Here is a 27,418-nt window from a genome sequence, read left to right as displayed (position 1 = left end):
GTGATAACATATATATTATCAGGGCCACATAGAGGAGAAGTAAGAGACCACCACTTGTTGAAATGTATGGACAAAAGAAGGGGAGAGAGACACCATTTTGCTGGGATAGACCTCAGTTGCACATCATAGGAGAAGTGCACACCCATCGAGGTTGGTTGAAGGAATGATGGGTGTAGAGCAGAGGCACTCATAGGATTCTCATGGTACTCTGTTGAAGGTGCAAATAGGGAGTGCCTAGAAGAATGGAGCCAATATTTTTGTTAACCTACCCTTCTGTTGCAGGTTGTGGCTGTGTTTTCCCCTTTACCGCATTAGGCAAAACATAAATGAATGTATGTTAAATAGTGAAAGGCGTGTGTGGTAACTTATATTACTATGGTCTATTTGTGTTTAATTATTAAGGCCTATAATGTATGAATTTTATATATACACTTGTCTAAGCATATTCTGTGGAGTTTCACTGTCTGTACTCATTGTGGGCTTCCGATCACCCGCACACCTCCTGAGACTTAGTCTGGACCGCCTGCCAAGCTACCGTGATTGGTCTGGCTTGTCCAAAGGTTCCCCTGTTCCACGAAACTAGGGTGGCCTCCTAAACCTCCGCCCACCAGGTCAAAGTTTAGAAACCCAGCTTAACAGTACCCCATCTGTGAATTGCAAATAACTGCAAAAAGTACACAAATGGCTGCCAGTTTATTTTTGCTGTGCTTTCTTTTTTACAGTCACAGAGAAGTGAACTATCAAAGGGTTGAGGATGTCCACAAATTCACTATTCGAGGACCGATGGCACTACTGAGGGCCAAGCTAGGCCTGTTCTACTGTATGTGAGAGGAGAATGCACTACTGAGGGCCAGGCTAGAACTGTGACAAAAAAAGTAGTGGAACTGTGACTTAGAGGGGGAACGAGGTAGGCAGGAGGGAGCAAGGTGCAACACATTTCAAGCAGTTGTGGCTGGACCAGGTTGATATCCAAATTGGAGGAACAGGAAAAAGGAGACAGCATATGTATTAATTTTCATTAATTTCTCTCCGTTGGAACATTCATATACGGCCTTGTGAAATCAATTGCCCCTACTCGCTGATCTTTACTCTGTTCGAGCTCATACTTCACACCCAACTGAACAGCTGCTTCAAAAGGAGTCTGCCACTGGAAAAAGACGTGGTTTCATTAATAGAATATTGTCCTTTATTACAAAACCTGAATCATAAGACTGTAAATCTTTTCTCTCTGCTGGACTGACAAGAGTCCGAGGGTAGAATACCCTGAGGTCCTGAAGTATCCCACGCGCAGTGCATTACAGTAGCCCAAGTGACTAGTCACTAGAGCTCCTACTATAACTGCACACCTCTCCAGTAGCATGAATGGGAAACCCCATGCAGCCACTAATGTTAAAATAGAATCCTGTGAAAATGGCCTGGATATGAAATATATGTAACATACCAGCATTTAACCAGAGATTTTTAAAAAAGTGACACGTTTTCTCGAAATTAGGGGGAGATGGGGTGTTGCGATAGTTTCATAGTATTTGCAGAACCTCCTCCAGCTTACAATAGTTGAGATGAAGCCAGATAGAGTTCATCAAGGCTGAGGTGTCATTCATGCTTTGTGCATATACAGTGAAACAGATTTCAGTTTATATGTAGCTGATCTAGGGAGGTAAAATTAAGAGGTAGGTTTTAAATCCAAACTGAATGGTTGTAAAAAGCAGTGGAACTGTTAACAGTAAAAAAAATAGATAAAAGTAGTGGCCCCAGATAGCTCCTGTTCACTTCCAGTGTGCTAGACCACTGCTCTAGACACTTTCTATTTAAGGAGATCTGGTACTGCCGAGACCCATGTGGAAATTGTTCTACTGTATGTGAAGGAAGCGTGCATTGCTGAGGCCCATGCTGGACCTGTTCATTGTGAAACAAGCATACTCTGCTAGGGTCTGTACTAGATGTATTCTATTCAAGACAAGTCCATACGGCTAGGGCCTACTCCCATGTGTGCCAGGGAAGCTTTCACGGCTAAGGCCCATGTGTAATATGTTATGTGAGGGGAAAGGTTGCCCTTCCCATGGTGAGACTGTTCGCTTTGAGGGCGGTTTGCACTACTAAGTCCAATGCTCTACCTTGCTTAAGGTGGGGTGGTGGGGTCCTATCAAATGTTGGGGCCGGTCAAGGTCAGGGATTTATTTATTTATTTTTTCATTTATAAACCACACAAACATGCAAAGGCATCGAGGTGCTGTTACAGAGACCAGTTACATGCAGACAGAATATCAATTCCATACAGACAGAGCTAAGCAGTAGGTAACTGTTGGTTTCCCTAATTTAGGAGAAAAGCCAAGTTTTGAGGGCTCTCCGGAAGACCCACTAAGATTCTTCAGCTATCAGTGCAGGTGGGAGGGAGTTCCAGTGTTTGGCTGCCAGACTGAGGTGGGCTGGCAATATTATGCTTCGCCCAAAGCAGAAACCATCTCTGCACTGGCCCTATATACATGTTTCAGTGTTGTGGATGGTTTAAGTAAGCACCTCCAGCCCAGTGACTTGCTGAAAACAAAGACACTGGGATGCCTTTGGAAGCAAATGCCAAAAGGTCTAAATCCCCTTCTTTTATGAGAGCAAGTTGTTTAATTCTCTGGAGTCGGTACTGAGGACACACCCGGGGAGAGACCTAAAAGATACTGCACAATACAACGCAAAATGAGGCCCTTAGTGATAGTGTCATAAGCAATGTAGGAAGATGGTGTGTGGAACAGTGTCAGAAAACCGCTTGCTGCAGGAGGTGGAGCATCTAAACTCAGTTCCAGGGGCATAAACAAGAGTGAGGTTGAAAATGTACAGGTATTGGGAGCGCTAAGGATTTACCATGCATGGACGATGGTTGCACATACGCAGAGGCGGTTCTTCCCAAATTGTCGTACAATATGATCCAGTCCCGCCCCTTCCCTTCTTCCCCAAGAATGACATCCCACAAGAACGGAGGAAAGCGGGTGGTGTGCAGGAGTGCATTAGTCCATCTACAAATTTGTCACTGCATTTGCAGAAGCTATGATAAGTACCAAATCACATTTGACTGTCTCTTTCCCCATTTCCCCACCCCAATCATTACTTTGCAACTTTGTTAAAACTTGGTTGCAGCATTGACCAAAGAAACGCTGATATCGGCAAGATCATATCAAACTCATGACTTTATTCCATTCATGCAAATCATCCTGGGGTCAGCCAGCAGCAAATTATAGTAAGAAGATCATCAAATAAAAGCATGGATTATAAATACAGAATCACAGGGCCATTGCCCAGGGACAGGTCCCAGTGAGCTCCCGAAAGCCCACAAGAGAACACAGTACAAGATATTTAAAAAAAAGTATAAAAGCAGTGGCATGAAAAATACAATACAAAATAAGTCTCATCCTGACGATTTAAACAATTGAAGGACTCGACAGCCACCTTCAGGTGGTGGGCACCTGCACTCGTGCTTTTTTTACTTGGATTTCTGCACAATGACTGTCAACCCTCCAGTGTGCGCCATTCTGTGCAGGTCTTGCGATCCCGTTGTGATGGCTATGTTGTTCGGTGTCACCCTTTATAGGGTAATCCGCTGTATAGGTTTTAACAAGTGATTCAATCTGAACGGAATGCATGTTCTCATCTTTTACTGTAGGTGACCCAGTTCTTGTTTCCACTTTCAATTGTACACCTTGTGGGGGCACCAACCTCTTCACCCCATTCTTTTTCTCCTCCTCTTCTTCCTCCTGCTTTGCCTTTATAGCATCAGCAGAGAGCCCCACATCTTCCTCCTTCGTGGCAGGGACAGTCCTCAGCCCAGCCCACTCTGGAATCTCCAGCTGCAGATGCTTCATAAGTCGGTCCATGACATCATCCACGTACCCATGGATGAGAATATCTGCATGCTTGTCCTGAGAGAAAATTGGAAAGAAATATTATACAATTGCTTTGCCAGAGTCACAATTTACTGGTAGGTGGTTTTAGTCTAACAAATGCAAAAATGACAGGGCTGGAGGTCTTCTTATCCCAACACCACACCACACCACACTGTCATCTCTCATAAAGTAGTTACTTTCATAGCATGGAAAGAAAGAATGATTAACCACACAAAATACCTTGAATGGGCAAATCTGTCCTGGGAGGTGTGAGAGAACTGTAGGGTATTCTCACTCCTAACCCCCATGGATCCTCTGCGCAGGTAGCCAGGGAAAGTCCATTGGTATTGGATCCTGACCCCGGGGGTGGAGAAGCGAGGGAGGATCACCTGGGTGGAGGGTCCTTGGGGAAGGGAAGCAGGGTGCCCTTGGGCGAGACATGGAATCCCCATTTTCCTATTGACAACCAAACAAACTATAAGCAAGCTCCCCTCACTTCTGCACCATTGACACTTGACGGTACTGGGACCAAGAGGCAATTAAGAGCAATGAAGACCATGCTCTTACTATTCTACTACGTGGAAGAGGAAGATGTCTGCTAGGGGTATAGTGAAGGTCAGGCAAGTCCCTTTAATGGGAGACAGGCAGGACTGAATAATCTTTCACACCTGCAGCCTGTCAAGGGGCTGCAGGTGTATAAATGAGTCCAACCCAGTGGAAGAGGGAATCGACGGAGAAGTACCAGGAGGCCAGTGCAACCAGCAGAGGGCCGTTCAGCATGGTGTGTGAGTGAGAAGTCCCTGGAGTGGACCACGAAAGGTAAAGGGAGCCGTGCTTGAAGGCTGCCTCGTTCCTTTCCATTTAAAGTACTTGTTCCCATGTGTTGGAGGAACATCCCAGGAGTGTCCGAGGGGCAGAAGCTGCAGCCCCAGCACTAGAGGAAGAAGGCTGTGTGATCCGCACTGCAGCACAAACATCCTAATGGAATGATGAGTTTCTGCTGCTTAAGAAACCGGTGCGCGTGTGTGAACTTAAGCATTTTATGAAATGTATTGTATCAGAGTGGTTGCGTGTGGCAGAACGCACTTTTTTTCTAATGTCTCCGAACAGTGAATAGCTTGTTTAAAGTAGAACGATCATTTATGCTTGTTAAGTATACAAGAAAGGGGAATACATTTTATCAGAGTGGTCGCACGTGACTAGGAACACCTTTCCGAAAGTCTCTGAACAAGGTCCAATTAAAGCAAAAAAAGCAGTTCTATTTGTCCACAATTAAATGAAAGAGAATCTCTTACATAGGAATAAACATTTTCGAAGGTCTGCATACATTGAATTATACATTTAAAGTTAAATGAACATTTATTGTACTCTACGTGAAGGAAAATCAAACCCTAAGCCAGAGGTTTAATTATTGAACACTGAGTCTTAAAGCTTTGAAACCGAAAGGTGACAAGAACAGCCAGACAAAGGACACTGCAGGCTGATACCCACAGACAATTTCAACCTGTGGGAAAACTACAAAATCTTTTGACCTATGCATTTGAAAAAAAATTAACCAAACTGTGGAAGATAAAGACATAATGTTTCTTTTGGAATTGTGTTTTGGAACGTGGGAAAGGGAACCCTGAGTCCTAACTTGGGGGAAGGAAACCCTGAGATCGGGAGGGACTTCTTTGCATTCTAATTCTAAATAAGGGGATTTTGAGACTTTACTTTGTTGAACTGTTTTATACTTGGGGAAGGGAGCTGAAAGGAAGCTGTGGGCTGGAAGAAGCTCAGGACTTTGTGTTAAACACTGTTTTCTGTTGATTGCCGACATCCCTACATGTTGTATAGTTATAGTGTGACGGCAAACATAGGTTTTGGACACAGTCTGAGTCAGAGTTCAACTTAGGAATCTGTCTAAGTTTTATTTAGGTAGCGAAATCCCACCTTAGCATAGGGCAAGTTATGCCTTTTCCCCATCATAACATTTCAGTTAATAAAAATTGATTGTTTGAATTTGGAATCAGTTGTCTGTGTCCTTCTTCATGATGCCTTCACAGGGGACAGAATGCACCATTCTGCTACCTTAAGCAATTAACCTTTGACAAAAGCAACACAGTAAAAATAAATGTATGGAGATATTGATACTTTTTGTCTCACTCATCTACAACCTGTTGGGAATTGGAATTCTATGGCAGGTAAAGCACCAATGTCCAACTGGCAAAATTCAGAAGGGATGGTAGGATTAGTCTTGTGAAGGAAGGGGAGCAAGGACTAAGAGTGCATTGAACAACAAAGCATGTGGGAGTTCTGAAGGCGTGACTGGGGACCAGGTCTCCTCGAGCTGTATCCACTTCGGGGCATCTGACTGTTGTACCCAGGAGTAGGCGTGCGACAACTGCGCCACTAGTGCGTATCTAGTCACATCGGGTACTCCCATCCCGCCCTGCGCTTTCCCTCGCATCATTATTCGTTTGCCGATTTACCTCTACTTTTACAAATGTGAAAATGACATGTACCCATTAATAACTCTCACAAAGAAGGTGATGTGCAGGGGGACCCAGCGCTCATTTTAGCACCGATTCCCTCTACACACCACCGCCCATCATAATTTATGTCACTCATTAGTGAAACACAATTTATCCTCATCTTACAGCTTTGAAACTTTGCCTATTGGGGCAGCAAGTCTTTCTTGAGTGGGAGATACGAATTCCAAGGTTAGAGGGAAGAAGAGCACGAATTGCCCGAAACGCGTAGTTTAAAGATAGGAAATCATATTGGGAAACCTATCAAGATTATTGGATCATGTGAACAAAACAGTTGGAAACATAAGAAAGATATGTGAAAGAAATTTGTATTGTAAAAAAACATATGTAAATATGTCAATATTTTGTGTATGATGAACGCTGATTCTTCCTTATTTAAGAAACAATGACTAAAACAGAAGAATAAATGTTTATTTTGCATAAAAGATGTGGAATATGAATTAATTTGCAATAATGAATTTGTTGTATTTAAGAAATTATTTCTAAAAATTGCGTTGAAATTGAAGCAAAATTTGCTTGCCCTATGCTGTGCCCCAATTTGTACAAAGAGGTTGTCAATGTCGTCAGTAGTACAGCCACCTGGGGATCAGATTAATTTTATGGCTGTAATTCGCCCAAACCAGGAGATTTCTTGGGACTTTCACCTCTTTAGATCGTTTTGGAATTCCTTGATCAATTGCGGGAAGTTGCTTGTGTACAAGCTTGACAGATGTTTAGTGAGATTGAGAGTATTCAATTGCTTCTTTCGCCCATGGGATTGGCATTAGGGGACTGAGGCTAGCTCTTTCCTGCTTAGAGAGATTGATTGCTAGGGCTGAGTATTTGTCCATGTTTACTCTAAACCCTGATAGGGCGCCAAACTCTTTGATCTCGTCCCATAAGGCCCCCAAGGACGATGGCAGGTTTGACGCTGTTATTAACAAGAGCGATTTTATATTCGTGGTCTCCCACGGCGATCCCCTCAATCCTCCTGGTTCTGCCTGACTCTTGCTGCGAAAGGATCCATAGAAAGGGCGAAAATCAGGGGAGATAGTGGGCAGGATATGTGAATTGCCTCAGACCTGGTGCCGTTGACCCGCAGATGTGTGGTGGGGGTTTGATAGTTGGCCATTACCCATGTGATGAAATTAGGACCGAAGCCGAAATGCCCTAGGACAGCCCGAATATACCCCCAATCGACCAAATCAAAGGCTTTATGTGCGTCCAAAGATATGACCGCCATTCCCACCTCCGATCTGCGGGCACTTTTGATGATATTTATGGTCCTCCTAAAGTTGTCATGGGTCCCCCTCCCTGGAATAAATCCTGTCTGATCGCGGTCAATCAGGATTGGCAGAACCGCCCCCAGCCTGCCAGCGAGAACCTTAGCAAAGATTTTGCCATCATTATTCGGAAGTGCAACCGGGCGGTAAGAGGTAGGCGACTCGGGGTCTTTCCCTGGCTTGGGTAGAAGGACTGTGAGCCACTCCTCCATTGATCTGGTGACCGAGCTCGAGGACAGAAAGGAGTTGAATAGGGCCGACATCTGGGGTGCTAGAATCCCAGCATATTTTTTATAGAAATTTGCAGATGGGCCTGGAGCGGTGGACTTGAGAGATTTAATGGCTTTTATGATTTCTTCGGTAGTGATGGGCGTTTCTAGAGAATCTAGCTGGACTGTGTTTTGGGGGGGTATGAGTAAGTATTCTGGCAGGTTGTCTAATGCCGTGGGTTTCCCCGACATTATGGCTTTGTGATGCCTTGTTAGTTCGCTGATTTTGTCCGCCTCAGAGTAGCGTAATTTCCCATCTGCTCCGACTAGTTTGAGGATGTTGTTTCAGATCTTTTTCAATTTTTGCCCCAGCATTTTGGTTGCTTTATTCCCTTTACTATAGTAGAACGGTCTCGTAAAGGCCACTAACTGGGCTGTTCGGTCGGCGCAGTGCATTTCTAGCGCTATTTTGGCCTTCCTTAGAGCTCTATCTGTTTTCCTGGATGTGCGCGACTTCAGCTCGGCCCCTAATTGATTTAACCTTTCCTCCAATTTGGCTGCTGCAATGTTTGAGATTCTTCTCTGTTCTGCCCCGGCACTAATTAGGGACCCTCTAACGACTGCTTTCATTGCATCTCAGATGATATTGATGGGAGTTCTCCGTTGTGTTCTCCTTAAAGTAGTAACATTTCCGCTACTTCCGTTATGATACACACGTCTAGCAGTAGGGAATCATTCTGTTTCCAGTGTCTCTGAATAGGGTGCTTTTGGCCCGATATGGCTAGGTTTGCGGACACCGCTGGGCGTGATCAGATATCATACACATGTTGATTTCTGCCTTGTTTAAACATGGGTATAAGACCCCGGAGATCAGTATGAGGTCTATCCTTGAAAATCCTTTATGCACACAGGAGTAATGGGTGTAGTCTCTTGATGTTCCATTGAATAGCCTCCAGACATCGACAGATTCCATCTCCCTGAGCAGCTTAGTTAGGGATAATGCTTGCGCAAAGTCTGCATTTGCGGGGGGCAACGTCTTGTCCATTTGGGGATTTAGCATGGTGTTGAAATCCCCACCCATGATCAGGTGCCCTTCACGGAAGGCCAAGATGGTCGGGATTAGGTCAGAGATATAGTTGGCTTGGGATGTGTTGGGCCCATAGATTGAGACAATAGTAATGGGAAGTTCCTGGAATAGGACCTTAAGTAAGAGGAAGCGACCACCCGGGTCTCTTCTTATTGTGATCTTTCATAGCGGTACCCTGTCGCTAAGCAGTATTGCCACCCCCCTTTTTTTCTTTCCAGAAGTGGCGAAATATGCTTTTTTATATCTGTTGAATCTCACCCGGCGTTCATCCTCTTCCAGCAGGTGAGTTTCTTGGAGAACGATGTCTCCGGATAATTGCCCCAGCCTATGTTCAACTAATCTGCACTTCCTTGGCGAGTTCAGGCCTTGGACGTTCCAAGAGAGGATTACTATTTCACTTGTGTCAGCCATCCTCTCTCTCTATTGCGTTGGCTATGTTTGGCTCAGCGTCCCCTGCTGAGATCTGGGTTATTGAGAGCGAAGAGCGGACTTTGTGCTGGCGTGACTTAGGCTTTGATGTTGCTGCGACATGTGGTGTTGGTCGAGAGGCCGGACCATGAGCGATCTGGCTCTCCTCGTTTCGAGCTTGTCCCTCGAAATCCCATTACCCCCTCCCACCATTTTGAACTCGTAGGAGAAACGTCATCCTACTGCCACTGGGAAAACTGGTGGTGCCAATGCACCAGAAAATGGCCAACTGGGCCGCCGGAACTAGAAACACTGGAGCTCGAACATTGCTCCTGCACTGCCAGAGTAGGTGTCTTTCACCGAGGATCCCACTCGTTGTGAAGCTCTAGACTTCTTGCGAACTGGTTGATACCCTCCGCCTTCTGCTGCTTAAATCAGAAAGAATAGTTGTCTGGGACTCTTGGGCCTGGATTCTCTGATACTTCCTACACCCGGAAGGGACTTCATTCCCAAGGACAGTAATGGCATTTATATACTTTTCAGATTCTGAGGTTGCAGAAAGGAAAGGTTAAAAGGAAGGAAAAATGAAGGAAAAAGGTTAAAACAGGTTCTCAGTATAGGTGAGGAGATTTAATCTGCCAATGAGATCTAGACAAGCCTTTCCCAGCAATTCCGAGTCTAAAACAAATCACCACCTCTGAGGGAGAGAAATATCAAAGTCAATGGACTAGAGTCTGCCGGGAGCCACGACAGCCAAAGACAATTGGAGCACAATCTATGGAGCGGAGGCACTTCTTAGATAGTAAACGTCTTGCACAAAGTCAGAGTTTTGTAGAAATCACTTGTAGGGTCACAAACCGTTACACTTGTGAAACGCAGAGCTGTAATGAGCAGAGCTGAGATTAACTCAAACAAAAGTAGCCAATGCAAGTCTCAACTGAGAAGAGCACAGCTAAAGAATTTGAGGTAAGTACCCCAGGTCTAAACAGTACCTCTGGTTTGAAGAAGAGTGTTGCAACTGGATTCTGTCCTGTTGCAGCGATGCAGATCCTGGGTTCCTGAGCCTCAGTCGTGGGGACAAGAGGGAAGACGTCTGGAGGACTCCTGTGGAAGCAATTCGGAGGTAGTCTGCAGCTACGGGCGTTCTTCGGATCAGCTGCACTTTGCAGTTCCAGAATGCGGTAAACAGCACTACTGCAGATCTCGGATACCGGTTGGGCTTCCTTCACTCCTGAGTCCTGCACTCTGGTGAGGTGATTCAAGCTCTGGTCCTCCTGCTTCTGGAGGGTCCTTAGGAGACTCCTGGAGTTTCTGGCCGGATTGCATACATTGCACTCTACTACAGATTTCTCGACCCATGGCACTCGGTTCTTGCAACAGCGAAGAAGTACAGCCAGTCGGGGAAGATGGTCCAGTGGAGTTCGTCTCAGGGTTAGTTGGACCCACTAAAGCAAAGAGTCGTCCCTTCCAGAGCTTCTCTTGTTGATTGGAAAAAGGAGTTTCAGCACAGCAGCAGGTCTTCACCGTGTAATTCAAAGGTCCAGGAGGATGCAGCAAGCTTAGTTCATGGTTTCTTCATCAAGTATTTCTCCAAGTGGTCGACTCTCACTCTAGTCCCAAAACCTGTGCCTTTTAAGCAGGTTTCTCCCATGCACAGCCTAGGCTGTCACTCAAACAGCAGGACTGGTTGCATTCATGCACTCCTAGAGACAAAGGACAGGGGAGTGTCGGGAACCTCCCTCACATTCTGCCTTTCCAGACACACTGGAGCCAGAGGCGAGTTTCAGGGCTGAAGCCCGCCAAAGGCAAAACAAACAAAGGGCTCCAACATGGCCTGGCACGCAGAGTAAAACCATAGAATGACCTCTTAAACAGAAAATGGCGAAAAAAAGGCGGCCATGGCCCTTTTGACAAAATGGTCACCCATTAGCGATTGCCATGAGGATTCAGCCTGTGGTAGAAAAGAACAATGGTAGGAAAATAAAACCACTGCCACCAGCCAAGTGGTGAAGGGAGCATAAAAATGTTACATGAGAATGTAAGATAAGGGGCTTCTAGGTAACCCCCCAGCACTCCACATAAGATGGCATCCTGGCCCCACTAAGAGAAAAGGTAAGTAAAGTAAATTTCACCTTACTATTCTTGGGAACAGTAGTTCACACAAGGAAAGGTATTAAAACCTCATGAGAAATCTAAAGTATTTCTCTGTAATGCTGCACTGAAGGTGCTGTGTGGCGCCATACCAAAAGTAGATGCATATGGAGTTCAAAAACAGTGGAAACACATAATCCAAATTAGGTCAAAACACACAAGAGTGAGAAAAAGGTCTCACCTACTCAAGGGTTAAAATTAAAAAGCCCTAAAGTCCAGCAAAAGAGCTGGGGGTCTCCAAGGTTGAAGGGAATTAGCACAGAAATGAGAATTCTCCCTAACAATCTTGCTAAGGATGCACTTCTTCAACCACAACTGGATAGACGTCTGCTGTCGCCCGTGTGCAGTGACCGTCGCTGGAACCAGCTTTCCTCCGTCTACTAGAGTGTCTCGAAGGAGGCCTGCATTGGTGCCTGCTGCACTTCATCGGAAAGGGTTACACTCAGCTCCTGGACCCGACCAGAATTCACTCTGCACCCGCAGCTCCTGGGCATCTTCTACTGGGTCCTGCAGCACAGAAAAACCTACCTGCGGCAACTCCCAGTCGACCTGCCTAGTCCTTTGGGAAAATGGGAGTAAGGGGGGGCGAGTACTCGCAATACAAACAGCTGCAACTGTCTCCCCTATAATAAACCTTAGATGAAACTTTGCTTTATTCTATTCCATAGCTTTTTGAATGTTTGTTCTAAAGATTGTTCTAAAGGAAAGAAAAATAGTGTTACTTATCTACAATATTGTTGAGAAGTCTTCTTTTTCACCACCACAAGAACCTTTCCTACTTTTGTCCCCTCTGCCGAGAAGCAGCTTTGTGTGCTAACCAGCTTGAACTAAAAAAAGAACTGGAGTTTAACAATGACAAAGTGGCCAGAGCCAAAAGGTTTAAGAGATGATTATGGGTCTCATGTTCGCCAAAGTTGCCCAAGAACTCAGTCACAATGTTTGTGGATGAAAACTGTATTTTGGCTTGGTTGAATGGATTTGTGTTTGCTTGTAAAGTTCAGTTACTGACTAATCAGAGTCAGTCTTACTCAGTAAACCCCAGATTTGCACTGTGCAGTCACGGGAAGCTGAGGGAGAAGAAAGGTAGAGTGTTAAATAGGAGTATACAAAAGCAGCTCTCTGAGATTTGATAAGAAGCTCAAAAGAAGCATAGTGTCCAGTGGGTGTCGGATGAATGATTCCCTGAAAACATGCATGGTTGGGTGTATGGCTATAAGGCGGACTAATGTGAATGCATGATTCATTTAGTCATGCTTGAAAACACCATGAAGATTTTCTCTCCCAAGTTGCATTAGCACATGAATGATTCCAAGGTTGAGAATCCTAGGGAGCTGCCACAGAATGCAGACTTTTCGTTGTCACAAGTCAAGGGAGCTCCAATGAACGGCAAGGAGCAAAATAATTCAGGTCACAATGCATCTTTTCCTTCAGGTCCTCAATGTAGAGGTGGCTAAGCCCTTTTGGGTTGTGCCTTATAGGGCTAGGTCCCATAGAATGCTGTCCATACTAACCCAAAGTTAAGTAGAGGGTTCTCAGCTATCCCAGAATTCCTGTCATTAGCTGGCACTGTGGAAAGTCGGACTACCATTGACATTATCCTACGGGTCCTTAAAGGACAGCAGGGGATGTTGTGTGCCTTATGTATGACCCCCTGACTGTGGAGAATTGTTATGTTCGAGCAGGCATTTCAGGTTCTACTATACAGACCTGTGAAACCCACTAGTATTGGGGGCCTCTCAAATAATTTCCCATAGCCAACATCTACCTTCAAAATGCTGACAGTTCACAGCACCGGTCAGTCCAAAAAAAGGTCACAGTCAAAGCTTTGCTTTGGAATTGCTTAAAAGAGGCAAGGAGGATACACGCCAATTCTACCATGGGTCCGCTTGCTAAGGGGGAAACTCCTAGGCATATGAAACTGCTCAGATCAAAGGCAAAGAAGGATACTGGTTCTGCTAAGCCTTCTGTGTCAAAAACTGCAAATATTCGTGCTCCTACAGGAGAAAAGAGAGGACTTCTACAAAAGCTAGGTTCCACTGTACTGGAGACCACTCTGGATCGTTACCACACTTTCGCCCAAGTGTAATTTTATAGTAGTAGCCGTAATCTAGCTTTGACTACACAATGGTTGCAGCCACATTTTCCTAATTCGTAGCACACTGCACTTATACAAGTAGACATTGGGGTACTAATTTGTTAAAAATCCATGCACCCGCCCATTTTGTTTTGTGACCTCTCTGTCTATGTGGACCAGGAGGCACAGCCAAAATGACTGTTCTACCAGCAGCGTGCTAGAGACTGTGCTCCTTTTCTTGCCCTCAAGAAGACCCTACGTGGTCCAAACAGTTATCCACACCCCCCTTTGCCGAAACTGGAGTTAGGTTAGCCTCTGAACTAGCTCTGTTTCTACATGATTAGGGTTTTTCCAAGTGCATGAGCATGGTTTTACAATTACAGTGATGCAACACACCACGATCTACAAAGTAATGGCGCAGAGTGTTCAAGACTAACAGCGCTGGATGAATTTGTAAACAAGATGAGGGGAGCCAAATTATTCAGTTTCCAACCATGCTTACGACGTTTCACCATCTTTTATGATACATTTTTTTTTCTTACATTTCACAATCTGCGTTAGTTTTTGTTTCAGAATGAGAGTGGGTTGTTTGAATGTTGGTAGTTTGCAGTACCTCTCACTAAACCAATCACAGACCTTGTGAGGGAAGGAGAAGGGATCAATAGAATTGTTGTATTCAATCAATGAACTGCTTTGTCACCCACAGATGTGAATGTATTCAGGTATTTAACTTGATATGTTTTGATTCCATAATATACCCTTTTGAATAAAGGTCTTTCTTATTTTTGAAAATCAATCTGCGTTTCACATTTCACTTAAAGGACTATGAGCCAAATCAAGTAGTACTTCCTTCTAGTGTTGTGTTCTACCAACATAGGCTCATCCTGTGCCCGCAATGGCATCCTATGTTGGGTTGCACTGAGGGAGAGGAGGGGGGGCGTAGGAATCTGGTTTAACGTCCCTGAGACATACTAATACCCAACCTGTGTGGGAGTGCCTCCGTGTTTGGCAGTTTGTAGGACTGGCTGACAAAACCTTTGTGTGCTGCCTGAAGTGTGAATGGTGGACTGGGTTTGGTCAGCCTTGGTAAATGATTATCAGTGGCAGAACCTAAGCATTCCTCAGATCCGTCCCGAACCTTACCTAAAGGCTGCTATGAAGATGGGCTCCTGCTGAGGATCCTTGTTTGGCCACACTGGCTGGGACCAGGCCTCTATGTTTGTGGAACTTGATTAGTCTTGCTTGTGGAAACATATCCAGTGTTCTTCCTTTGCATTTTGACGCTCTCCTATTTTATTGGACTGGTTGTTCTTGGTGGACTGTACCTCAACTGCAGTTGCTGGACTCCCTGGTAACCTCCTTCTAGTCCAAGCGCCTAAGGTAGGGAGTCCAGACTGGCCTTCTTGGCTTGAAAATCAGTAGCTTGCTTATAGTCCACCTCAGCGGTCTTGGGACACTCAAGCCATCCTCTCCAAAATGAGATGCTCTAAAAGCATTCTTCTCATAGTAGCCAGATATTATGCTATGATGGAGTCCATTGTGTCAAAAAAGTAGAAAGTACAAAAGGTAGGGAGAAAGAACCGCCACAATTACATTTTGCTAGAACAGGGCCTAGGACGGACACTAACTTTTTGCGTATCAAACCACCTCTCTTGCTTGAGGACAAGAGACGAATGGCTGCCTCCTGACAGTCTACCCAGGACGGGGGTTTTAATGAAACGAGTCTCTGTATTAAGAGGGGTACTGCAGGGCCTACTTGGGCTGATTTTCGTTCCCGTCTTAATGATGTGCGCTAGAGGTTTCGAGAAAGGTCCTGCAATCGCAGTATTCCTAGGCTAAGGAGGTATCCGGGAGGGCACTTAAAAACAACCCTGTAACAGATTAACTATGCAGAAATGCCATCAGGGTGATGCAGCCAAGTCTTTGGATTTTTGCTCGATTATGGAAAGCAAGACTCCAGTCAGTCCCATTTAGATTAGCATAACCGTTACCCATTTCTTTTTAACCCACAAGTACTGTTTACCTGTTGCATTTAGATACAGCCCTATTAAGTTTTAATTGCATCACCATAGTTCTTTCGCCTTCTCACAACCATGTGCTTTGTGAGATTAAAAAGAGGCAAAACTGACATTCTAGTTTTCAGGTTTTCTGTGGATCCATGCCATCACAGTGATACTACCGGTTCTTTATTTGAGCCATGAGGCAGCCCATGGTTTTCTATGTGAGCAGTAGTAAGAGAAAGTCCCCATCCACTTCATCTTCTAGAATTTGGATATTACATTTATTTGCTACTCATTCATGATAGACTATGTATTTTGATCTTCACTTGGAGATGATCTATACATAGGATGTGGTCTTTCCTCGGGAGTCTCTATTGCGTAATTATCCCATACTTTCAAGTCTATATCCCCAAAGTTATGGTGCCTTGTGCAGAATTACGAATTTAAAAAAAAGTATATGCATTGTGTTGGCCTGGCTCCCACTTTGCTTCTTTGCAAGGACACTTTCCTGTATGTGCTAATTTAGAGTAAACATGGCCTCTTGAAAACTCATATTCCACTCTGCCTGCTGTGCATCTTCAGATTCAGCCTGCTATTCTGATACATGATAACCCACACTTTGTAAATTAAAGCATCAAAATAGAGTTTGGTGTCGAAATTATGTGCATCAACTCTCGCGGTGCCGAATTGACAAAGTCTGTCTTAACAGTCTTCAATATTGAAGCGTCCACATATTTTTCAGTGCAGTGCCATGTTCTTCCTAATCCGACACCAAAGGTGTCGGTTTTTCAGTACCCAAGGATCAGACATTTCTGGGCATACTGCACCGACATTTGTTTTCAAACTTTTGGCTTCTCTTCACTGTCCCTTGAGCAGAAGGTAGGGGATATTTTTCTTCACCTTTACCTTACTTGTCTTGGAATCAAGCTCTCCATCATTTTATATTTTATTTAGGAATCAAGGTCTATATTTCATCGCACACAACATTGGGTTGCGTACGCTCCTCAACCTCTGCTGAGAAAATCACCCAGCTCGAGCTCATTGTGTATGCCACCACTCTTTTTTCCCTTTTTCAAATGTATTTTTTTTTTCAGGCTGGCCAACTAATTTTGTCATGATTACATGGTAGGCACCTAATGCACACTATGTTCTTCACTTTGGGATATGGTTTTGTGAAGTGACACTCTGTTCAAATGCATAGTGTGGTGTAACGGTCATGTGTCAGTTGAATATTATATGTTGTGAATTGTTGGTGTAATTTATCCCATTAGGTTGATGTTATACCCACCATGTGGGTCAAACCTTGGGTTATTGGGTGTTTTAAAACAAAAAAAATGTTATTAGTGTTTTATTGATTTTGAGAATGATAATTAAAATGGTCAAATTGTTGAGTTTGTTGTGTACCAAATCCATTTTGTCAGGACCAATGGTTATAGGTCATTTCTAAACACCTCCTCCTAGACAGATGAGTTAATTACCAGATTAGGTTTTGTGTACCTTTTCTCCTTTGTGTATAAATACACTATGTTCTTCACTACACACTTGTGAATGCACAACAGATAGTGGTCCATGACCCCACAACTTTTAAGTCAACACAACAGAACAAATGTTAACATTTGTCGATCTATGAAGTTTGCACTATGGCAAATATGTGGATTGTTTGGTCTAAGTTTGTCATGTGGCTGGTGTGGACAATGAACTTTCCCTTTTAGACGTCAAAATGTGCTCCTTCCTATTTTATGACCGAACCAGATGGTGGAAACAGATGATCTGAATGTGGCATCTGCTCATTGGACCAACATGGAGGCGCATTCAAGTCCAATTGAATTAAGTTACTTACACATCCAACCTAATACCTATTTTCAGATCTGGTAAACCAGTTGTAATATTCCGGACCAACCAATAGTTGGTGTCCTATGTGAATCAACAACATAAAAACTGCAAAAGAATACACACGCATTTTAGTATATTTGAAAAACCTGGGGTTAACCCCAAGTAAAAAAGCAAAATGTGCTCTCGTCACTAGCCATTGCCTAGTGACAATTGACTCTTGGAGAATAAGAAATGGCATGCTGTCGTTGGAGAACTGAAGGGCGAGTAACTTTGTGCCTGGCTAGTAGCTTGTAACTTGACATTTTTACCCGTGAAAAAGAGAAGTACACAATCAAATACACACACATGGGGTAGGTGTCCCCATGGATATGCTATTTTATAGGCATTTTAGAGTGCAGTGTCACTAGCCCCATTCATAGAGTGGTCTATGCTCAACAGTAAGACTACAGAAGTTTGTAGGGCCAAGGTGCCTAGCTGTATGATGCAGTGTGCTATAACTCACATGCTTAGTTGCCTGCAGATTCACAATCACCAACTTCCCCCCTTTCTTCTTGGTGGCCAGGGGCAGATTACCACTGGGTTTGATCTGGAGTGAGGTTCCAAGGGTGATAGCCAGGTCAGCTTTCCTATGGAAAAAAGATTGATCGTCAGTTCATGTTCCCTTTGGTGAATACTCACTTCACATGCTCTATTCACACTGGCTCAACTAAAAATGACAAAGATTTGCTCTATTCTCATGCAAGTATCTTTAACGCAGGCAATGAGACACGCAATCACCACAGAACTACATGCAACCGAAATCTATACAGATATCTTTTCTATCAGACTCAAAACCAGACCTAAACATCTCAAAGATCATACCAGACAGGCAACCACTCCCATCTAAGAGCACAGCAACCAACTGGTCCTCATTTTACCGGAACTGAACCAACTTCATGTCAGTGAAAATGCCAAGTACAGGCCCACTTATTTCTACCAAAACTCCACGCATGACCCCCTCCATCCCAACCTCTCCTCGTGTCACATTCAAACATTCCATAAAGCCTTACAAAACAATACCTGCAGGCGTCTTCTGCTAAAGTGAGATCCCGGTCAGGCAGTGCATCTTCCCAGTCCAAAATGGTGTCTCGTAACTTTCCTCTGGTATTAAAGAACAAACATTCATGTGAGAAGATGCAAAGTGCAGCAACCAGTATGAGACGTGGTAACAAATTATTACTGTCATGCTCGCAGGATACGAAATTAAGGTTCAATGAGCAGGAGCTACCAGCTCCTGGGTGTCGGGCATCACCCTGTAGGCAGGAGCTACTGCTGTAGAACCAGGATAGAGTACACAGTGCACCAAAATATAACTGCTACTCGAAAGGCAACTTAACCTTAGGCCCATTATGCTTGATCTAATATGCTTAAAATGTGTCCAAATACTTGACGATTGGTTTCAAGCTAACAAGGCTTTCCTAGGCTTGAAGCAGGCGCTAACAGCTCCTAGCAATCTCGAACCCTGCCCTCCCTTACACCTGCCCCTCCACAATCAAAGCATCTAGTCTTAGGGAGAAGTACCTCAACCCACTCTCCATTGTCTTGGTCGCTGCTTTCACGCAACTGTCCCACACCCTGGCCACTACTGGCTATAAATCGTTCCGCAGCTGCACACCTGCAAGCCCAGTCAATCCATATTCTCAACTTTTCCAAGTAGCAAATACAGCATGCAGGCTCCCTCTCAAATACAACCTTTTATTCTTTAACACAACACTCGTAAATTAATTCCTTTATGTACTGGGCCAGGTGGATCACTATGAATATCAAGTCTTATTATCAAAGCATTGTAAGACTCTAGAGCACCTCCCCACTCCTTTATCACTGGCTACTCTGTTGCCTCTAAAAAGGCAACAACCATTCCCTGAAACCCACTGTCTACAGAACCTCAAGATCTACCCTCCCATTTATGGTTCCACCCAATCCTGCATCCAACAAGCTTTTCTTCTCGGATTCCCACCTGCATGCACGGAGTCCTCTAGACTTGGGGACATCACAGAGTCTTCCTGTTGGCTTCAGGGCCATCGTGCCCACGACTGTATCCCGCACGTATTGCCTGCAAGACGAAGCACAAGAGTATTACCATAAGGAGACAAGCAATGTCACCCAAGGAACAAAGTTGCACTAGAAAAGTGGCCACAATTAGCCTTAGCAAAGGAGTGAAAAACTAACAAAGAAAAAGGAGGCGTGGCCCCTTTCCTTGTTTATCAGTGTAAATCGGCAATGACACCATGATCCACACCACAAATGGGTACAGTTACAAGTAACAGTATACAATCTAGCAATTGAGTAAAAAACACTTCAGTATTGCACTATGTCAATTTCATGAATGAACAATCATTACATCACACATGACCATGGCACGCAAAATCAACAAGCCCCACTCACATTGGCGAGCATATTTTGTGAAGGTCAAGTACCATTTCCATGGTACTCTACTTTGTTGGCGACTATGAGATGTCTGCAACAAATATTTTACATTTACTGCAAACAAACTTTGTTTAAAGTAAATGGCAAAAAAAAATATGAAGTGTGCTTATGCGACATGCTCCACTTTACAGAAAACACAGGTCAATTTTTCATCACCATTGGGCAAGCGCATTTCTCTTCAGAAGAGTAAGTTAACCAAGGAACTCGCCCTGCAGGTCTAGTGGGATTTTCAAGAATTTGCAAGGTCTGTAATAAACTGAGAACAATGTTAGGGAGAATTCTCAGAAATGTGCTAATTCCCTCCACCTTAGAGGCTTTGCTGGATTTTGAGGACTTTTTAACCTGGAGAGAGTGAGACCCTTTTTTCCCCACTCTCTCATGTATTTTAATATGAATTTTACCTCTGTGTTTCTTTTGGTTGTGGAGTTTGACAAACTCCATAGGCATCGTTTACATTGTGTTACACAGCACCTTCAGTGCAGTGACACAGGGAAGTCTTCCAGATTTCCCAAAGGTTTAACTACCTTCTCTGGGATAAACTACGGTTTCCCAGAGCAGTAAAGTGAAAGTGACTTTACTTACCATTGTAACTTTCTAGACCCAGCACACATTATCTTACAATAGAGTGCCGGAGGGGTTACCTACTATCCCCTTTTGTCTAGCTTCACATGTAACATTTTTATGTTACCCGTTTCTCATTGAATGGCTGGTGGCAGTGGTTTTATTTAAACTACCATGGTGTGCATTTACCACAGACTGCGTTCACAGCTGCTGTAAAGCAACCACAGGAGACATCTTGGTCAAAATGGTGCCCGGTCGTCTTTTTTCACCATTTCTTTGTGAAAAGGTTGTTCTTGAGATATACTCTGCGCGCCAAACCAGGTTCGGTCTCTTTGTTCATTTTGCCTTTGGCGGAATTCACAAGTGAAAGCCGCCTCTGGCGCCAGAGTGTCTGGGGTAGGCAGAAAGTGGGGGTGGTGCCCGAAACCCCCTGTGCTTAGTCTCCTAGGAGACCCAAATGCACTCTATGGTGATTGGCCGGCTGACTGTCTGGCAAGGACAGCCACCCTGCTGTGTGACTGACAACTAGGCTGGAATGAATGGGAGAGAACTGAATAAAAGGCGAGTCCTTTGGCTTGGAAGGCAGAGTTGACCACTGGACTAAGGAACCGAAGAAGAGCTTGAAGACGACGCCTGCTGCAACTCCTGGACCGTGGTTTGCCCGGTGAAGCCCTGCTGCAGTGCCGAAACGCCAAATTTGCATCGACAAAGAAGCCCCTGCAAGGACGACTTCTTCCTTTGAGTTGGTGGGACCAATCAACTCCAAAGTGAGCCACCTGGAAATCCATCTCAGAGCTGGTTGAATTTCCACAGAGTTGCTGCTGGAAACAGAGTAGCCAGGGAGAGGAACACCATTGTGTGCGTTGCTTTTAAGCTGGCCTAGAGCTTTTGGAAGATCCTCCAGACTCCAAGGAAGCAGGACTGACCAAGTCTGAGCCCCCCTCAACAGAGTGCGGGACCCCAGAAGCAAGGAAAGTCCACCTTGACAGCCAGAAACCACAGTGTTGCTATTTGCGGAACGCGAGGAGCTAAATCACTGAACAGCCACTGAAAGTGAAGCTTGCCGGTTCAAGTTTTGACCGTCCCAGTGCATTGTAGGAGTCCCCCGACATCCTCCCTCTTGTCCCCACGACTGAAGCCTTGAACAATGAGATCTGCAGAGCTGCACAGGAACAGAAGTCATCAGCTGCATCTTTTCTTCATTTCTAAGGTACTGTAAAAAGAGTCTAATCATCTTGTGACCCTACCTTTGATTCTTCTTTTCATCAAAGACTCCTAAGAATTTGTGCAAAGACTTTTCCATTTACTTACCAGAAGTGCTTCAGTCTATACAAGACCTTTGCCCTTGACTTTGGCTTAGCCTATTGAATTGTATGACTCTTCTTGGAGGATCCAAAAGTATTTGCCTGCTTAAGAATAGTTGTGGTCTCTTGTGTTCTAATAACTGTTACCTTTTACCAATTCCTAAAAGTATTCTAAATGCCAACAGTAAGATATTAATATCCCCAGCACCCTAGTTATTGAAGTCACCTGTGGGTGTAGGTTGTGTCTGTGGGCCTTTCCAAAAGGGTCTTTACTGATTTAGAAACTAAGAGCGTACAGTATTGAAGTGTATTTGTGTGTTACTATTATATTGCTACGTTATGAAGAAGGCTTTCTAACTGATTAATAAATTAATAATTATTTATGCAAGAAACCTTCAGTGTAAGTTTATTTGAATACCTGTAAATCTCTGTGTACCTCCAATACAGCTCACATTTACCCCTCTTGAGATAAGCCTAGCTGCTCAACACGCTACCAAAACGGTGTAGTACAAGTTTATACCAAAGGTTGGGTTGCCTATACCTGTAGTCAGAGTTGTGTGTAGTGGTCCCACAGGATACTGCATACAAACATTGCCTAACACTGGTGGCAGGCGGTGAGGATAGATGAGTTGTTACATTGAGAGTTTGCTTTACTTTTGTTCAACTAAAAACCTTCACGAGGCTAAGCTCCACTAGAAAAGCAATTTTAACATGCCAGATATGGATAACTTCAGGCAGGAAGCCCCGATCATTTTAACAGTAGAGCAACTGAAAGAAATGTGTAAAGTCAGGAACCTCCCTGTTAAAGGAAAGAAAAATGAATTGCAAGATTGTTGAATAATAAAAGTCCAGGTAAGAAGCCTGTCACACCTACTATCCCAGGAAATGTGGAAAATGATAATGAGGATGATCATTCAGAGTCTAACTCTAATATTGTTGAAGAGTCAGAGGAGTCGCAGGAAGAGAGCCCCTCTTTACCTCAACAGGCCCTTATGCCTCAACCTTTAGCCACAGGGACCCTACCAGGTCCAGTACTGAGTCCAGAATCTGTCTCTCTTGAAGAAATTATACTTGAGTTTGAATTCAAAGACTACAACTCCAAGCTGAAAACCTGAAAACAAACATCAGGACATCAAACTAAGGGAAAATCGAAATGCAACATGCTCTTGAAATTAAGAAATTGTCTCTTGAAAATGTTTCTATCCCAGAGTCTTCTAGGTCTTCCAGTCCAAAGAGACCTCACATGCCTAAAGAAGCAGTGAGTATGTATGATGTGAAACTTGACATTTTGGATTGATTGGGTGCTTTCGAATATACTATAGGATTCAGGGTTTCACAGGGAATCAGTTGATTCATTGACTTCTGTCTAGGCTCCCCCAGGTTGCAACTGATGCTGTAATGGAGGTGGGGGAACTTGAAAGACTAGTATGAAAATGTGAAGCTAGCTTTGATAGCTAGATTTGGGAAAACTCCTTCCTTGAGAGGTTTAGGACCCTCAGAAAGACTGATGGTACCCCTTGGGCTAAATGGGTGTGTGAATGTTTGAAAAACGTAGATGGTTGGGTTAAAGGTTACAGAGTGAACTCTTTTGAAGGAATGATAAATCTGCTTTTGTTGGAATCTATTTTTGATGCCTGCTCTCCTGAGCTGAGACAGCACTTGGCTGACTCAAAAGAGATTGATCCCAAGAAGCTAGCAAAAGCTGCTGACTTGTGGGTTGCCAACAGGGCTACTCACAAGGATTCTGGAGCCACTCATAAAAAGGATGAGGGGAAGCAGCACAAGAAAGATGACAAAGAGAATTCTAAAACCTCCCATCCAAAAGAGGGCCACAAACATAAGAAGGGTAAGCCACATGGGAAAACAGATCAGACTAGTGAAACCTCTGGTGCCAAACCAGAGGGAAGTCAGCAAAAGCCCCCATTTGTCAAAACATTTAGGAAAATGTTATGCTTGTGGGTCAACTGACCATGTGAAAGGGGATCCCAGATGCAAGGGTAAACCTTCAGGGGTCCACACTGCCTCCTTAGCCTTCATCCCAGTACATATGGCAAGTGAAAACCTTCAATTATTGGCTGAAGACCCCATTGGAGTCTCTGCCAGTGCCTCTTTAGTGTCCCTGGGTCTGTGGGAACAGCATAATGTAGATGTGTATAACCCAGTCACAACTTTATGTGTCGGGATAGAGAAGATACCAACACAAATGTAAATTATCAACAAAAAAAGAAGTTATTCTTTTTTTGTTTGTTTCTTTTGTTAAAGGATACGGGACGTTGAGTTTTCTTCAGGAAGCAACAGGAAACTCTTTTGTTCAGGTAAGTGTTCCAGTTAGATTAATGTCTCTGTTTACTTCTTTCTCCACTTTTCTTTTCATTTGTTTCACAGTCTTATACTCTTTAATCTCTTTCTTCCTTAGGATGATACTTATATTTTATGAGCTTGTGCTTCTCCACACTCTCTCCTATTTAACTTCTCTTCATCAGTCTTAATAGTTGAGTTACTCTCCAGAGAGATTGCAAATAAATGTCTTTTCAGGGTGTTTTAACATTATTTCCTATGCAAGTTTCATATCAGTTCTTATGTGAGAAACCTACACCCCTCTAGTCTCATAAATCACTCCTCCATCTACATGTTCTTTCTCTCTTGTGCTGACTGGGAGCGTGGTAAGATAAGATAGTGCCTGTATCAGTACAGTTTATATCCACTGTTCATATGATTTTGTTAACGTTTGGGTCTCTTCCTTTGTATACCTTTATCTTCAAGAGACCGCGTCTGTTATTGGGCTCCTCCCTTTTCAGACGTCGTCCCTCGTGTCTTCAAAGAGACTGCGTCCTTTTTTTTAAACTCCTCCCTTTACTGAAGTCATCCCTCGTACCTTCAAAGAGACCACATCTCTTGTGTAAACTCATCCCTTTAAGGGCGTCAAATCGACCGTGATTGGCCCTCTCCGTACTTGCTTTTCACCACTGATAGGATTCACCGTCCCCCTTGTGGGCGTCAACTGGGTCCCGATTATTCTTCGTACACGTCGCTGGTCTTCAGCGGTTGGAGCTTGCCGATGATAACACAGTGTTTTGCTCCAGTCCTTTCTGATCACCGTGGCAGGACTGCTCTCGCTGCTGTCTGCTCACTGCCTTCTCCTCATTAACAACAAACGTACTACTTTTAGGTAATTCTACACTTTCTTATGCGCAACGGCACAATGTATTTTCTAACTATTAATTAATATTAAACCTCGTTACTTTCTAGTACGTCCACTCGTAACGGACAATTTCTCCTTCTCCTGGCAACGACAAAAACACAGAGCAGATTAGAGAAAAGGTCCCACTTCTTCAGCTCTGTGTTTCATTGGTAACAAGAGCTGTCAATCAGTTTTCCCCAGTACTGCTCCATTAGTTTTAACCCTTCCCACTATTGTATAGCCTGCTATTATCAGTGACCGCTTTCAGGATGGCTTTATCACAAACCCTATACCAGATAACACAAAAGAATACTACAAGGACAGTGTACTTGTAAATGGTAAAGAAAGACCCCTGCCATTAGAGCCACTGAGGCCAGCATCACAGTGGTGGATAACACCTTTTTCAAACCTTAGGATGTTGCAAAGGCACCCAAGGGTCCCACTAAACTTGCTGGAGGCCCTCCCCAGATGGTTCCAATACTACCAGCCTTCATCCAGTGCAATAATATGACTGTAAGAATACCTGTCAGTGTACAAAGTGAGGTGCCTGGGAAAGTCCTGTTGGGGAATGACTTAAAAACTCTTGAAGTTGCATCAAGCACCCCCAGGCCTCCCAGTAAAAAGGAAGCAGGAGCAGACTAGGAAGGCCAGACAGCTCACTTTAAATGACTCTCACCGGGTGGTTACAGAAGAACCTAGAACACCCAGTCCACAGGAAAAGCCAACTTCTATTTCCAGGAAGAAAGAGACAAAGAGGAAACACAATGTTTCAGGAAACAAGAAAGATAGCACTCCTGTGCATCAAACCAGGACATCCCAGAGGGGACAGTCCAAAGTCACACCAGTGACTACTCCACCAGCTGAGGCCGAGCGTGAGATCCAACCAGAAGAGGTTGAGTCAGCTACTGATGACACAGCTGGAGGAAGACCTTCCCCGTGTTGAAGATCTGGATCCTAAAGACCATCCTGAGCTGCAGTCTTTACTGGCAGAAGGTGGCCCCTGTAGGCCAGACTTCAACAGAGGTCAAAGAGAGTGTCCTACTCTTGAAGGACTTCGCCAACAGGCAGCTTCCAAGCTGGAACGGCAAGAGCCAGGGAAAGACCAGGTTATACTGGGAGGATGGCCTCCTCTACAGTGAACCTATTGAGTCTACCCCAGGAGACTACAGAAGACTTGTAGTGCCCCAGGAGGTGAGACCTCAGTTTCTACAATTAGCCCATGAGATTCTTTTGGCTGGTCACTTAAGTTTTAAGAAGACCAAGGAAAGGATTTCTCTTTATTTCTAATGACCTAAGATGGGATGTAGATACATTCTGTAGAAGCTGTCACAGTTGTCAGACATCTGGCAAGAGTGGAGCCAAGAATGTGGCACCTTTGGTGCCTCTCCCAGTGGTGGGAGTCCCTTTTGAGAGGGTAGGAATCGACATTGTTGGTCCCTTAGACCCTCCAACATCTTCAGGCAACCGATTTATATTGGTTGTTGTAGACCATGCTACCAGTATCCTGAAGCAATACCTATGAGGACTGTCAAAGCTCAGGCTGTGGCTTGGGCCCTACTTGGTATTTTTACCAGTTTAGGTTTTCCTAAGGAGGTTATCTCTGACAGGGGATCTAACTTTATGTCCCACTACATGCAGGCCATGTGGAAGAACTGTGGAGTGACCTACAAGTTCTCAACAGCCTAACATAGCTTCTCCCTTAAATGTGATGATCTCATCCAACTTCCCCAAGGAGGTCAGGTGAAATGAGGAGTGCACTAAGGCATTTGAAGGACTTATGCAAGCCCTTTGTCAAGCTCCAGTTTTAAGAGCTCCCGATTGCAGCCAATCCTTTGTCAGAAAAATGCTTCCAATACAGGTATAGGTGCAGTTTTGAGTCGGCTGGATAAGAAAGGTAGGAAACACCCAATCTGCTTCATCTGTAGAACACTGAAGGAACCTGAGACAAGGTGGGCAACCATAGAAAGAGAATGTTTTGTCATTATGTGGTCTCTGAAGAAGTTAGGACCATACTTGTATGGATCTACTTTTGTGATTCAAACAGACCACCAACCCTTGAGATGGTTAATGCAGATGAAGGAGGAGAATCCTAAATTGTTAAGATGGTCAATCAGCCTACAGGGGTTTGATTTTACCATTGAACACAGATCAGGGTGTAATCACCAAAATGCTGATGGTCTCTCCAGAAAATATGACTGACTGGAGTAAGGAGATTCATCCAGGGTTGGATTAAAACCTCCTGTCCCTTAGTCTGGGGGGCGGGAGAGGGGTTGTGGTGGGGGTAGGGCTTGTCGAGTGCTGGGAGAATTCTCAGAAATGTGCTAATTCCCTCCACCCCAGAGACCCCCAGCAACTTTGCTGGATTTCGAGGACTTTTTTTTAACCTGGAGAGAGTGAGACCCTTTTGTCCCACTCATGTATTTTAATGTGAATTCTACCTCCGTTTCTTTTGGTTGTGGAGTGACAAACTCCATAGGCATCT

General features: G+C 44.3%; 1 protein-coding gene across 2 annotated transcripts in view; it reads right to left on the bottom strand.

Moving 5' to 3' along the window:
• Positions 1-3,158: 3,158 nt before the first annotated feature.
• The window catches only part of SIRT6 (sirtuin 6), a 210,002-nt gene continuing 185,742 nt past the window's right edge, over positions 3,159-27,418 (bottom strand). For both annotated transcript variants that reach the window (XM_069649386.1, XM_069649387.1), the window contains exons 5-8: positions 19,421-19,516; positions 18,484-18,564; positions 17,927-18,050; positions 3,159-3,905 (exon numbers count right to left, since the gene is read on the bottom strand). In XM_069649386.1, the coding sequence (XP_069505487.1) occupies positions 3,438-3,905; positions 17,927-18,050; positions 18,484-18,564; positions 19,421-19,516 (769 nt within the window). In that variant the 3' untranslated portion in view covers positions 3,159-3,437. The remainder of the gene's footprint in view (positions 3,906-17,926; positions 18,051-18,483; positions 18,565-19,420; positions 19,517-27,418) is intronic.

Source organism: Ambystoma mexicanum, chromosome 1p, assembly GCF_040938575.1.
Source record: "Ambystoma mexicanum isolate Mex_15411 chromosome 1p, UKY_AmexF1_1, whole genome shotgun sequence".
Taxonomy (NCBI): domain Eukaryota; kingdom Metazoa; phylum Chordata; class Amphibia; order Caudata; family Ambystomatidae; genus Ambystoma; species Ambystoma mexicanum.
The sequence above is the reverse complement of the archived record's forward strand: the minus strand, read 5'-3'. Positions and strand labels throughout refer to the sequence as shown.